The sequence below is a fragment of the Euprymna scolopes genome, chromosome 5 (genome assembly GCF_053919585.1).
Source record: "Euprymna scolopes isolate OS-2025 chromosome 5, ASM5391958v1, whole genome shotgun sequence".
NCBI lineage: Eukaryota > Metazoa > Mollusca > Cephalopoda > Sepiida > Sepiolidae > Euprymna > Euprymna scolopes.
The window spans coordinates 104,638,678-104,651,618 of NC_136486.1; the positions used below are offsets into that span (position 1 = coordinate 104,638,678).

Sequence of the window (12,941 nt, forward strand, 5' to 3'; positions counted from 1 at the left end):
TTCTAGGTAAAATCCACCGACTAAAAAGAAAAATTATTGTAACATTGGCCAATATTCAGAAAGGACGTAAAAATCAGCACTGATTTTTATTTTTTACAAGTATCAAAGGCAGATGATTTTATTTATTTTTTAATTGATTGGTTAATTTGAGTCCTGTTAGATAAATCTTTAATTGTGGTACAGGTGGCCACTAGCAATCAGAGGCAGATATAAAATGTGCTGCTAAGCAATCATTTTCCAAATAGTGAGAAATGTAGCTTCTTTAAAAGGTGTAGGGTGCTCCAGATAAGTCCCAAATTTGCCATGATTGGACCTGCCAGCATTTCTTAGAACATTTCAGGACATCAGAAATACTGCCTAACCCCCAATGAGGATAGACTAATATCATTAAACCCACCACCAAAACTGTATATAATTAGGAGTTATAAGTTTTCCCCAAGCCTCCAAGCTACCAGAGTCTATACCATTTTTGAAATGGATTGTTCTTTTTGGGCTGAGGTATGGTCCTGTGCAGTTCTAGAAGGTTCATCCTCCGAGGCTTTGCCTTCTCACCCTTTAAGAAGAGTTTAGTTTATTGCTAATCGTCAAGAATGCTGATGGGGCTGCCCATGCATTTTTTGTAGGTCAGAGTGTCCTTCCTCTGGGACACTGGCTTTTCAAATCACACTTTTCTGGCTTTGTGTCAGATCTTCCAATATTATTTATTCAAAAATAATACATATGAAATGTATTTCAAAGGCTAAAAAAGAGGTATGGAGAATAATTGGATCTAACTAACATTATTTAAATAATTTAATTCTCTCCCACTGCAAGAACACTGACACCAGGATCAGAAAGTGGGATTAAGAAATCAGCGTCCAGAGGAGGGTCATTCTGACCTGGGCAGCACCGTCGGTATTACCCAGTAAAGGTGCCTCAGGCGATTAGCTATAAACTAACCTCTTCTCAAAGAAAGGAGGCAAAACCTGGTAGGGTGGACCTCCTAGAACTGCACAGAACTAGCTTCACACTGCAATCAACAGCAACTAGATTATTACTGGAATACGCTAATCTGTTGATTTTGAGGTCGAGGATCAAAATCCTTTCCCGGATTTAACTTAACTAGTCACAATCACAAACAGAAAGTACATAAAAAATTAACCAACAATATATTCTAATAGTGAAAAGGAAATAAATAGTAAGCCTTTAAGGGGAAATAATCTGGAAAATCTATTTCCGGTACATCTACGCATGCGCAAAGCATACTTCCTTTTTAACCGTACCTACGCTACTGGTACGTGTTTACTTTTGCAGATAAGCTTGAGATCATTTAATTCAGAAATATCCCTGATCGTTTGGATAAAATACAAACATGGTAAGTAATTTTTTAAGTGTAGATTATGTTAGAATAATCATTTCAAATATAGACGTCGAGTTTTTGTGTAGTATTTGTAAATATTCTGTGTGTGTGTGTGTGTGTTAAAAAAAAAAACCAAACGCACGTGTCATATCATACTTTTTTACTTACTAGTAAATAAAGAAATAGTTTGTTTTATTTAATTTCTGTTTTACGCCCAAATATTTTTTTTGAAATTAAATAATGTCTATAACGGTAATACGTTCAGTTGTAGAAAGAATACGCAGCATTGAAAATGTCACATTTTTTTCGTCTATATTTTGGATTAATTGTGTTTTGCTTTTTAACTTTGTAAAGATTTGAACTTTTTATTCAACGATTTTTTTTTCAGTCCCTGCGCACACTAAAAGATATTATTGGCGATCGTTATTGAATTATCGATTACCAATGTTTTCAGGGTGCTTGTGCACTTATTGAACCGCGCTATTTTAAAACTTTAATTTAACTTAAAGTTTTACGTTTTTTTTTTTTTTTTTTTTTTTTTGTAAATATTTATTTAAACTGTAGCACAACGCCAAACCTTCTAGTTGTGTTTTCGGGGACGCTGACAACGAATCTGATATCCAAACACGTCGTAAATTTACCGTTTGCATAATATTAACCCCTGGATGATAGGACTATTTTGCGTCATTTCACCTATTTCATTTATAAATTAGATACAACGCCATTTGTGTTGGGGTTGTAGTCCTGTCTATAACTCTTAACTACATTCATTTTTACTCATTCGTACAAGTATTGTTCTTTCATTCTTTTGACATGTGTTCATCCACTTTCACTTTAGCAGTCGCCACAATACCACATTTACTTTATGGACTATCTTCCCCATCTCCGGTGGTTTCAAATTGGTTTTATTTACAAAATATCATTCATAATTTTATGAGTGGGGCAACCAAAAAGAAAGAAATTAAATAAAATCTAGTAAAAATTAGCGAAACCCTTGAAGCAGATTGCTTACCGAAAAACAAGCAGGTTGATCTCGAAATTAAAGTGAGATTTAAGTAAGAAGAAATGAAACCGGGGTGCATAATAAAAGTGGGGCGTATGCCTTTTGAAGGAATTCGGCGCTTTTACACTATTGGGACGAGATTTTGTAGTCAATAAATGGAGTTTTCAGATAAAAACGATGATTTCAACTGATTTTTTTTGTCAGTTCTAATAGGTTACAGTGGTAGCCTCCAAATTATGCAGTCGGAATTACCTGAACAGTACTGAATTATTTAAAAAAAAAAAGAAAAAAAAAGCAACTTTAATCGTGGTAGCAGGTAAAATTGCCGCCATCTTGTTCAAATCGAAACGGAAAATTACCTCAATTTTGAACTCTCCTGTGTCTTACGATCGTTTTCATCCAATTCTATTTTTTATTATCTTAATAAATAATTTTCTACCTTATCGATTTTCGTAATTTTTGGATATAATCATCTTAAAAATATGCGGAATACGTAGATACCATTGCTTTCATGTGAAATTCAGTATTACGATTTTCGAAATTCCGTCCCAATAGTGTAAAAGCGCCAAGCCTTCTATTACCGAAAAATAATAGGTGACAAGACTCTTTCATTTAAAAGTCTATCATAACTTGAGTTTAAAAAGCCCTAGAATTAAATGCACCATGATGAGGCAGGAAACTCATACCTGACTCCCTGAAATGCCCCAAAACTTGCAATTTCTACCTTTTGTTGAATTCTATGCAAATGTAATCTTTTTCGATACTAATCCAGTTTATAGTTCAGTCTCTGACAACTTCATCATCTTCTGGCGGGTTACATAAGCAGCTGAAAGATGCTTAAGCAGTTAGCCAATCAACTTTCAAAAGATGACAAATTTTGACGAAAGCGTAAAATTCATTAAATCAAGAACATTTTTTTTCATCAAAAAATATCTTTCCACATGCTATGTCAATGTTAAGAATGGCATTCTAAACAGAAAACCATTCTTAACAAGGGAAGGAGGATGAAGTTCACATTTTGAATTAATCATCTGGCAATCTGACATCTTCCGGCTGCTTTTCTGTTGAAAGGTGCGAATGCAAAGTTGCTGAAGATCAGCTTGTAAACTGAATAAGTGTCTCTCTTTCTATCCCATCTAACTTTAACCTTAAGCAGAAGCTTGAAACAAAAAAATAGAATTCTGAAGAGAAAAAGGTTCAACCTCAATCATTCATATTGTATTTCTAGCTATGGCCAGGATTGTGAGAAACATTGGTACAAGTCCAACTCGAGACTTTTCCCAAACTTCCAACACGGCACAAAGGGGCACTCTAAGTTAGGATAAAAATAATTTCATTGGTCTCGAAGAATTTCTCGCTGGATAATCTATAAATATAAAAGCGAAAATGTATGTATGTGTGTTTGCTTTTTCTGTATGTCTATAAAAAGGCTTTTTTCAGAGAAGCGATCGGTCGGTTCGCAACTTTTTAAAACTTTTTATATCACATATAAATCGTAATATCTTAACAACGAAGCTCGCCTGTCTATTTAATTTGCTCGATTTCGGGAAGATAAATATTCAACATTTGTCGCTCGCCGCATGTGGGTTAGTCTTTTTCCTATAACATCTTGGGAAGCATTCCCGCAGTAAATGAAATACTGTCCCGCAGTCAAACTTGACCTCATTAACTCATTAAAACGGGCACCTGCCAAATCCAAGTAATTACTAAATTCAAACGTGTTTCCGTTAGCATCTCGCGGTGGGGCAATGGTTAACGTTGCACTTTATTTTTTTCACACTTTAATTTACAACTGTATCTCAAGGGTTCGGGTTCGATCCTCATACTTACTTTTTTTTTTACCCCCCCCCCCGAGTTTCCACACACACCTCCAAACACCTGGGCAACGCCGGGTACCCCTCGGTAGTTGGAAATAGAACACTTTGATAATGCTAGAGTTTTTTTAAATAATAAACATAGACTAAATGTAAATTCACAGTCGGAACACATTGTACTGCTTCCAAGATTAGGAAATCTAAGACTGATAGCAGTCACAAAAACAAGCAGCAAAGGGTGGCGTGTGTGATACTTGAAACCCGACTGATAGGATATGAAAGGCGACATGCTCAAGTTCGACCACATTTTAATTTGCATATGTCGAATTTGAACATATAAAAAGCTTGTATTTCTTTAAAGAGAAGCTTTTTTTTCTTTTTTTGCTCACTTGGAGTCATATGAAAAAAAAAGACATTTTTTTATTTCATATGGTTAACTTGTGTGTCAGAGGGAGAAAAGAACGATGGATTTTTTTTTTTGTACACAAAATGGTATTCGGCAGTTAAAAAGTTCAATTTCAACACTTCAGAGACAAAAATAATTTAAGATAAACAGAATGCTTAGTAGTAGTGAAGCGGCATTCACTTAATTAGGTTGAACCAGCTTCTTCCAAGGGAGGAAGTATCATGGGAATATCAAATTCACAAGCGATCCCAATCACATATATATCCCAGTATGGGGAGATGACGACATTAGTTTTTGCAGGGAGGTGTCTACATATACAAATGCAGCACCTGGTATTCCCAAATACACACCCATCTTGTACTGACCAGGCTCAATGTTGCTTAACTTTGGTGATCTAATGGCCACTGGTGTGTCAATCTGATTATGCTGTATAAAGAATGCATAGTAGATGCTAAGATATTTCATTTGTGAATCTAAATTGGAGTATAAAAATAAATTGGTAATTTTATAGAATCGCTCTTCGTTTGAAGACTAAAATGATTCTATAAAAATAAGTTAATTTCAGATTTTGTTTTTTGAGAAACTAATTTAAAAAAATTTTTTATTTTAAAACAGCCACAGAACGAACATATAGAACTTCACCGGAAACGGCATGGACGTCGTCTGGATTATGAAGAAAAAAAGTAAATTATTTGTTTACACTTAAAATTATATATTTTTTTAAATAATTTTTTTTAATAATTTTTTTTTTTCCTTGAATTGCCATGCATGAATATGTGTAAATATTATGTAATGTTTATATTTTGATTTATAGGATTAAATTAAAAGATTATATCCTTCAGAACAAAGGGAGATAATTCTTTTATTGTTTTCCATAAAGTACTAATGTTTTTAGCAATCCACAAAATAGATACTTTTCATATACATAACTTATGTATATTAATAATTAAAATTTTGACATTCTTTAATATTTTAGTGTCATTTCTTTTAAGTATAAATTTATATTTTATTTACTTTTTAAGAGATCAAATGGTGAAAACGAAACCTTTTATTTCATTGTTTAGATTATTATGTTTCATTGTATTTATTTTTTTGATTTTCAGGAGGAAGAAGGAAGGGCGTATGCCTCATATTATGTCAGACAAAGCCCAGAAACTCCGTGGATTAAAGTAAGTGTTTGAAAAAAAATATGATTTAAATTTATTGAAATACATGTTTTGGATCTCGTTTAAACTATACAAGTAGAATTTTCCAACTATCTTAATGTTACGTTTAAAAAAATTTTTTTTTTATTTTTCGAAATCATAAATAAATTTTACTCAATTTATTTTGGAAAATCATTCATAATATAACTTGCTACTCGCGATCGAATTCACAACAGCTTTGTCCATAGTGCAATGTTATATGCGCGTAAATGCTGGACTCCCACTAGCTATGGTGGTATAGATATTTTAAATTATGTTTTTACTCAAAATTCTTTCTAGAACACACTGAATGCTTATGGGAAGGGACCACAAGAAGATTGCCAACATCCTAAGTGAAAGTGATTTTTGTGGAATGAACTGGATTCTCCCAAAACGATTCACAACCAATTTTCCTCGATGAAGAAATCCTTGAAGAGATCCAAAGTTTCAAATCCATTTATCCATAGCCTTGAGCCTCTGGAAGGGCATAGGCCATTTACAACTTTGTAGATACTTTTATAGTGAGGATTTTTTTTTTTGGAGGGTGGGTGCTGGTGCATGCCCAACCTTCCCAGAAGATACATACAGTGCCCAGCCTTCCCAAATGGTCACCCATCTGGTACTGGCCAGGCACAACGTTGCTTAATTTTGGTGATCTGGCAAGAACCGGGGTATCAATGTAATTGTGCCGTACAAAGTTTCAAATACCTGGGCTCTGTCACCACAACAGGCTAAGGAGAAGAAGATATTGGTAACTGTTTCAACAATATCTGTATCGCCTTCACACCTTAACTCTGGTCCAGAAATGAAATCAAACTCCGTACAAAAACTTGAATATACCAAGTTCTTGTCACCACCATTCTCCTATACAGATGCGAAACCTGGCCAGTATGAGTTTGTGACCTGCACAGACTGGAAGTTTTTTGACCACTAATGTCTTCATCTTCAGGTTTGCTGGCACCAATTCTGTTCCAAATGTCACCATCTGTTTGCGCTGCTGGATACCATCCCTCAAACAGACTCTCTTTTCAAAACGTCTCTGATGGTTTGGACAAATTCTGCGCCAGCAAACAGATGACTTCATCTAGGTCACCATCAACCTAGCCTTACTCCAGGGTTGAAAGCATGGCTCAGCACGGTGAAACAAGATACCGATATGATCCTATGTTCTCACCTCTATGGAGTGCCCTGCTGGAACCATGAATGGCTGGACCTGATATTGACTACAGCTTCAAACCGACATGCCTGGGCAACGTCTATATGAGATGCAGAGAATTCAGTTAGAGAAGCCGGTTTAACTGACCCACAGTGAATGCTGACACAACAACTGGATTTGAACTCTGGACTTCCAGGTCCTCAGTCCATGTCGTTACACTTCACTACCACCTCTTATGAGGAAAAGGCAGGCAGACTTGGAATGACTCTATCAAAGATGGTCTCAAACAATAGTACATCAAAACCAATGTAAATGATAGTTTTATAGAGAAAGCCAGCTTGTGTAGCACTAGTCACTGTCTAATTCAAATCTGATGTGAGAAAGACCTGTCAATTTAAGAAGAATGAATTTTTATATTTTTAAAAACTCCAAAGATAAATCTTGATTTTAGTAATTTTTTTTTTTTTTTTTTTTTATTGAAGATTTTAGTTTTTTCATCATTCAGTAATAATGTAGGAATATTTGATATTTTATTTTTATGTTTTTATATTGATGCACAAGTGTCACTTCTCTGACACGCATTAGCTATGTTTAGCATGTTGGGTTAGTGTGAATGGCACTAGGTCAGAATATAAAAGAAAAAGACAATGATGAAACTTGAAACTAACAATGAAGGAACAGTTGAATAATTAGGTTGGCAGAGCATTCATTTTGCATGTAAGTGGCTTGGGGTTTCAAATCCTGAGTTCAGATGTGTTCTAACAGTGAGTTTAAAAGTAGTGCTTCTAGTCTGCGCCTTTCATTATTTGTGTGAGCTGTGGCATTGTTTGATGACATGTGTATAGTTATTTCTCAAGATAAATGTAGGAGAGACATAATTTAATATGAAAATATGATGTAAATGCGAATATATTTACATTAATATTCCCTAAACACAATTGTAATAAATATAATTGCCAGAACAAACAATTTATAGAATGAGTAAAATAAAAATAGATACGATTCATATTATCTGGAATGAATGCTGCAGCCAACGGAAAAGAGTCATGCTAAGATGGCTAGCTGTGAAATACCAAGTAAAAATGTAGAGCGAGATAAACATTGACATATTTTAAAATTAATTGCCTGAAAAGAAAAGCCTCATTTTGAATCTCGCACATGTGTGGAACTAATTTTTCTTTAACATCTTGAATAGAAGAGTCCAATTTCTTGTTTTCCAGTAAAGTTCAAGGGAAATAACTCTTGCATATTCTGAGCCTACACCAGTTTTGCTTACTACTGCATAACAGAAAAATTATTCATAATTAAAACTAAAATAATATTGTATCTCTGAGTATTAAAATAAGCTGTTATAAAACTGTACTAGTTAACATCAATTTCTATTAAGAATATATTAATATGTATATATATTTGTTTTAAGAATATATTAATATATATATATATATTTGTTTTAAGGGCTAAACTTTATCACAAGAAGCGACATGCTGAAAAGGTGCAGATGAAGAAAACGTAAGTAATTTTATTTTTTTACTTTTTATTTTTTTTATCGTGAGATTAGATTGATATGAAATATTTTTTTTTATCAAAAAATGGTAAAAATCTGGTATAACGATTATTTGTATTAACTGCAAATAATATTGTGAAGACTACTTGGCTTGAAAATAGTATTTTATATATTAAATTTTATTGTTTCACTAAGAATGACATCTCCTTATTAATAAAATTGTAAGACGGCTTTATGTATGTCTGTTTTTCTTGCGACTGCATGAATTATTGATATATTTATAAAATTTATTAATCAAATATTTATTGAAATTAATAGTGTAAAATAAAACAAAATTTTAAAAATCTTGTTTAAAAAAATTTAATTTTGAAATTAAATCCATCAGAATTCGTAAACAAGTCAACCATTTTAATCTTTTAATACTAGTTGAAAAAAAAGATGCAATATTTTGATCATTTGAAATTTGTAAGCATGTAGTGATGTTATTTGTGAGATATACAATGAACATAAAGAAGAATTGCATAAAAGTCTTGTATAAATCAATCATCACAAAGTGAAAAAATAATTACTTCTTAATCCAGAAACCTCTTACTTGGAGAGAGGTCTGTAACATATTAATCCAAGATTATCTTTCTGGGAATGTGCAAGGGACATGATCCTACTCGTGAAATCTTTTTGGAGCAAGTAAGATCATCAAGGCAAAGAGTTGCTTCCCTTTTAATGTTATCTTGCTGAAAATCTTTCATTTAACTGAATAAAACAATTTCTGATTTTAAAATTAGCAAATCCTCATGTATTGAATGTTTTGAAGCTAATTACATCCAATAATTTTATAAATAGAGGTTAAAACAACATCACCTTAACAAGCATGAGTTATAGCAGGGCTCTACAGACAAATTTATCTTTAGTTGACCTTTGACAACTAAATATTTTTGTTTACTAGCCAAATAGAAAAGTTACTAGCCAAACCCACATGATTTTTAGAATATGACATCTTCGTTTCATGACGAGTATGTACATCATAAAGATATTTTGTTTTTTTAATAAGTGTAATTCTAAATATACAACAAATTTTATGTTGATACTTGAAGGTATAAACATTCTAATTTCTTTAGATATTTTTTTTAAACAGCCTTTGTTAAAAAAAGTATATTGTTCTATTAAATTTTTATTGTTTAAATAATTTAACTTTGTTTGTTTTTATAAAAAAGAGTTGAAAAGATATTTTTCACTCAGTAGTGAGCCTTGGAAGAGTGTCAATGAAAGCAATACAATCGCCAAAAGATAAGCGTTTTGTTATTTCAAGTCGACACTTTGAAAAATCACTCACAAATGTGAGTGTTTCACTTGCAATGTAGAACCCTGTATAGTTTCAGCTCGGGTGATAATCAGTTCATACCACTAAGTTAAATTTATCATTCAAACTCATAATTAAAACCAAATCATAATCTTAAAACCATGATTGAAACAAAAATGATATAAAATTTTTTTTAAAAGACTAGACGAATAATCATAGAATATTAAATTAAATGTTAATACGTCTGTTATTAAACTTTTTTGTTATGCATTCATTTTTGTTTTAACCTCTGAGGAAACTAATTGCTAATTTTCAGAATTAAGATGCATGAACAGAAGAAGACCAAGCAAAAGAATGATGATGTTGTGCCTGAAGGAGCTGTCCCAGCCTACTTGTTGGACAGAGAAGGACAAAGCAGAGCTAAAGTATTGTCCAACATGATCAAACAGAAGCGAAAAGAGAAAGCTGTAAGTTACTGTTTCCTGTATTTCATTCAATTAAGAATACAGGGTGATCCAAAAAAAAAAAACCCAAAGCTAAATGGAGGCCATCTAGAACATATGCTGTAGAACGGAGAAAAAAAGGCCAAAGACCCTAGTGTTTTGATGTGATGTTTTGAATATAATAAACTAGTTATGACCAAATTTTCATTTCATTTGGACAAAACACTAAGAAACGGGGCCTAATTAAAGTTGGGGCCCGTTTTTTTTTTGGGGGGGTCACCCTGTATTAGTGAAATCTAAAATATTTTACTATTTAATTCTAAGTATTAAACATAGCAATGAACATTTTTCTGTTAATAAACTCCGATCAGACTCTGCATATCGGCTCTAATTCCCTGTTGTTGAGGGATAAGGAAACACAAGCCATGAAGTGGAAAGCGAGAAAAATTGGATGTTTTGAGAAAGCTTGATTGCTAACAGTCAACAAGGATTTAATGTGAATTTGAACGAACTTGCTTCTCAAGGCTGTCAGGAAATGTCTGATCTTTCAGGAAAATAAGACAATAAAATGGATACTGATCAGTGATTCGAAAGTGACTGCTTATTTGTAAGTGCTTATAAAAGTATTATTGATATAGTTCTTACAAGAAATGAATATGAAAGGAAAGTGTATCATCATATTTGGTTTGATGTCTGTTTCACATGCTGGCATGTGTTGGACAGCTTTTTAGAAATTTGCTTCTAAACTTATTTATCTTTCGCCAGGTCTTCATTTATCCCGTTTTTTCTTAAATACATCCTTATCACTTCCTCCCATGTTTTCCTTAACCATTCCAACTGACCCCATTACTTACATTGTTCTACATCTACTGACTCAAGAATTGTATGATTCTTCCAATGTGACTAAACCAATGAAGTCTCGTGTTCTGCGCATATCCTCTATATTGCCCAGATTAAATTTTTTTTTCTGAGGTCACCAGATCTAAGTCTATCTTTAAGATTCACATTTCATATCCATCATATCAATCACATATAATTTCTTTCCATGCAATGCATATCCTCAACCTCCAATGGCCAGGTTTCACTTCCATATATCATAGTGCATGCTTGATGGACCTTCTCTTGGTCCACCATGGTAATGCTCTGCTGGTTAATAATGGTACTTCATCCACTTCTAACTTTAGTAATCCTACTGGCTGAAAATATTGGCAGAATTTGATTATTTAGAACAAACCACTAAATATTTATTCCTTTCTGGGAATAACATTAAACTACATCCAGTGGTGGTGCCCCAGGAAATTTTGGCCTTTGTAGAATAACCACTTAGTTACCATTGTTTACAGCTCTTCTCTGGCTGGGAATAGTAGTACCTGCCAGAATCTCTTTTCTGGATTAAATAGAACCTGTCATGAGAATAACAAGAAACTTCTTTATCAGTTTTTATCTTGACTATTAGTATTTTATTCATTTCTTCTCCAGTGCACTCTGGTGTATAAAACATGCCTGGGCAACTTCATTGATATTCTTTGGTATGACCACTGCAGGCGATTAGCAATAAACTAACCTTTTCTTAGAAAGAAGGTAAAGCCTAGGAAGGTGGATCTATCAGAACTCAAGAAAACCAAATCTCAGAGTAACAAAGCCACTGTTGGACTGATTGTCAAGGATGCATCTTCAACTGGTATGAACCCCTTTTTCAGTTGTTCCAGGTATTATTAGTATTCGATCGATTCAAATTGTGCCATATCCTGGAAGTAGCATTAAACTGAATAATGGTAAAGTCCCAACTTGAAAGAATGTGTGGAGTAACCCTTAAGTTCTTATTGTTCTAAATAATCAAACTCTGTCTGGTCACAACCATCGTTATTAATCCTTTAGACACACTCATTAACTCTTATTCTTGAGTGGCCATTGGAATTTAATAAGCGGTGACTTAGTATATTAAAACAAAAACATGAATAAATATTTGAAAATAATAAGAACTTGAAAAATTTTAATTTACAAAAAAAAAAAAAGAAAAAAGAATTATTTTATTAAAGTGACTGGATTTGGCATTAAATAGCTCTAAATGGATTGATATGCTACTAAAAAATTGTTCATTGCTAGAACTGATTTCTGTATCAAAATTAAGATCAATGACCTTTTTTATTCTTACTTCCAGATTTTTTTTTTTGTTTTTATTCTTACTTCCAGATTTTTTTTTTGTTACAGCGTAACAATGAAGTGATACTTTTTCTATTAGTTAATTTTTTTCTTGTCTGGTACATTTTAGGAATAGGTATCCACAAAATTTTCAGTACTTACATCATGCCAAACACTTCCCTAAGATTGGTGAACGTTAATGAACTTAATCATACAATTGGCACAATACAACCCAAACTGTTTTTTATTTTTAATTTTCACTTTAAGTTAACCCTAAAATTAATTTTAGTTTACAAACTTGGGGTTTGTTCGATTCTAATTGTGTAGAAGCATCTGAACATTCTCTTTTCATAGTTGGAACTGCTTAGGTCTCAATTGTAAATCTCTTGATGCCTATTCCTAAAAAGCACAGTAGTTTGAAATGTTTATTTGGAGACAAAATTATAATGAAAGTAATTATGATCAGGTTAGTTTTCTAATTATAACCCTAACCTGAGTTTATTGAACACTTTTGAGACTGGCAAACGTTTACAAACTTCATGGAATACAAACAAAACAGTTTTAGTTTGCAAAGTTAATTTAGTTGAGTTTACATTGTGTATAAGTCTTTGAAACTTGAGTTGACTTTCTGTTTGCAGTCAGAATTACTTGTG

General features: G+C 32.8%; 1 protein-coding gene across 1 annotated transcript in view; it reads left to right on the forward strand.

Annotated features, from left to right (window-relative positions):
* The first annotated feature begins 1,214 nt into the window (after nucleotides 1–1,214).
* Nucleotides 1,215–12,941, forward strand: part of LOC145276944 (ribosome biogenesis protein NSA2 homolog) — a 29,782-nt gene continuing 18,055 nt past the window's right edge. Inside the window, exons 1-5 of the mRNA XM_080128450.1 lie at nucleotides 1,215–1,354; nucleotides 5,178–5,245; nucleotides 5,666–5,731; nucleotides 8,358–8,411; nucleotides 10,020–10,170. Of these exons, the coding sequence (XP_079984576.1) occupies nucleotides 1,352–1,354; nucleotides 5,178–5,245; nucleotides 5,666–5,731; nucleotides 8,358–8,411; nucleotides 10,020–10,170 (342 nt within the window). The 5' untranslated portion in view covers nucleotides 1,215–1,351. The remainder of the gene's footprint in view (nucleotides 1,355–5,177; nucleotides 5,246–5,665; nucleotides 5,732–8,357; nucleotides 8,412–10,019; nucleotides 10,171–12,941) is intronic.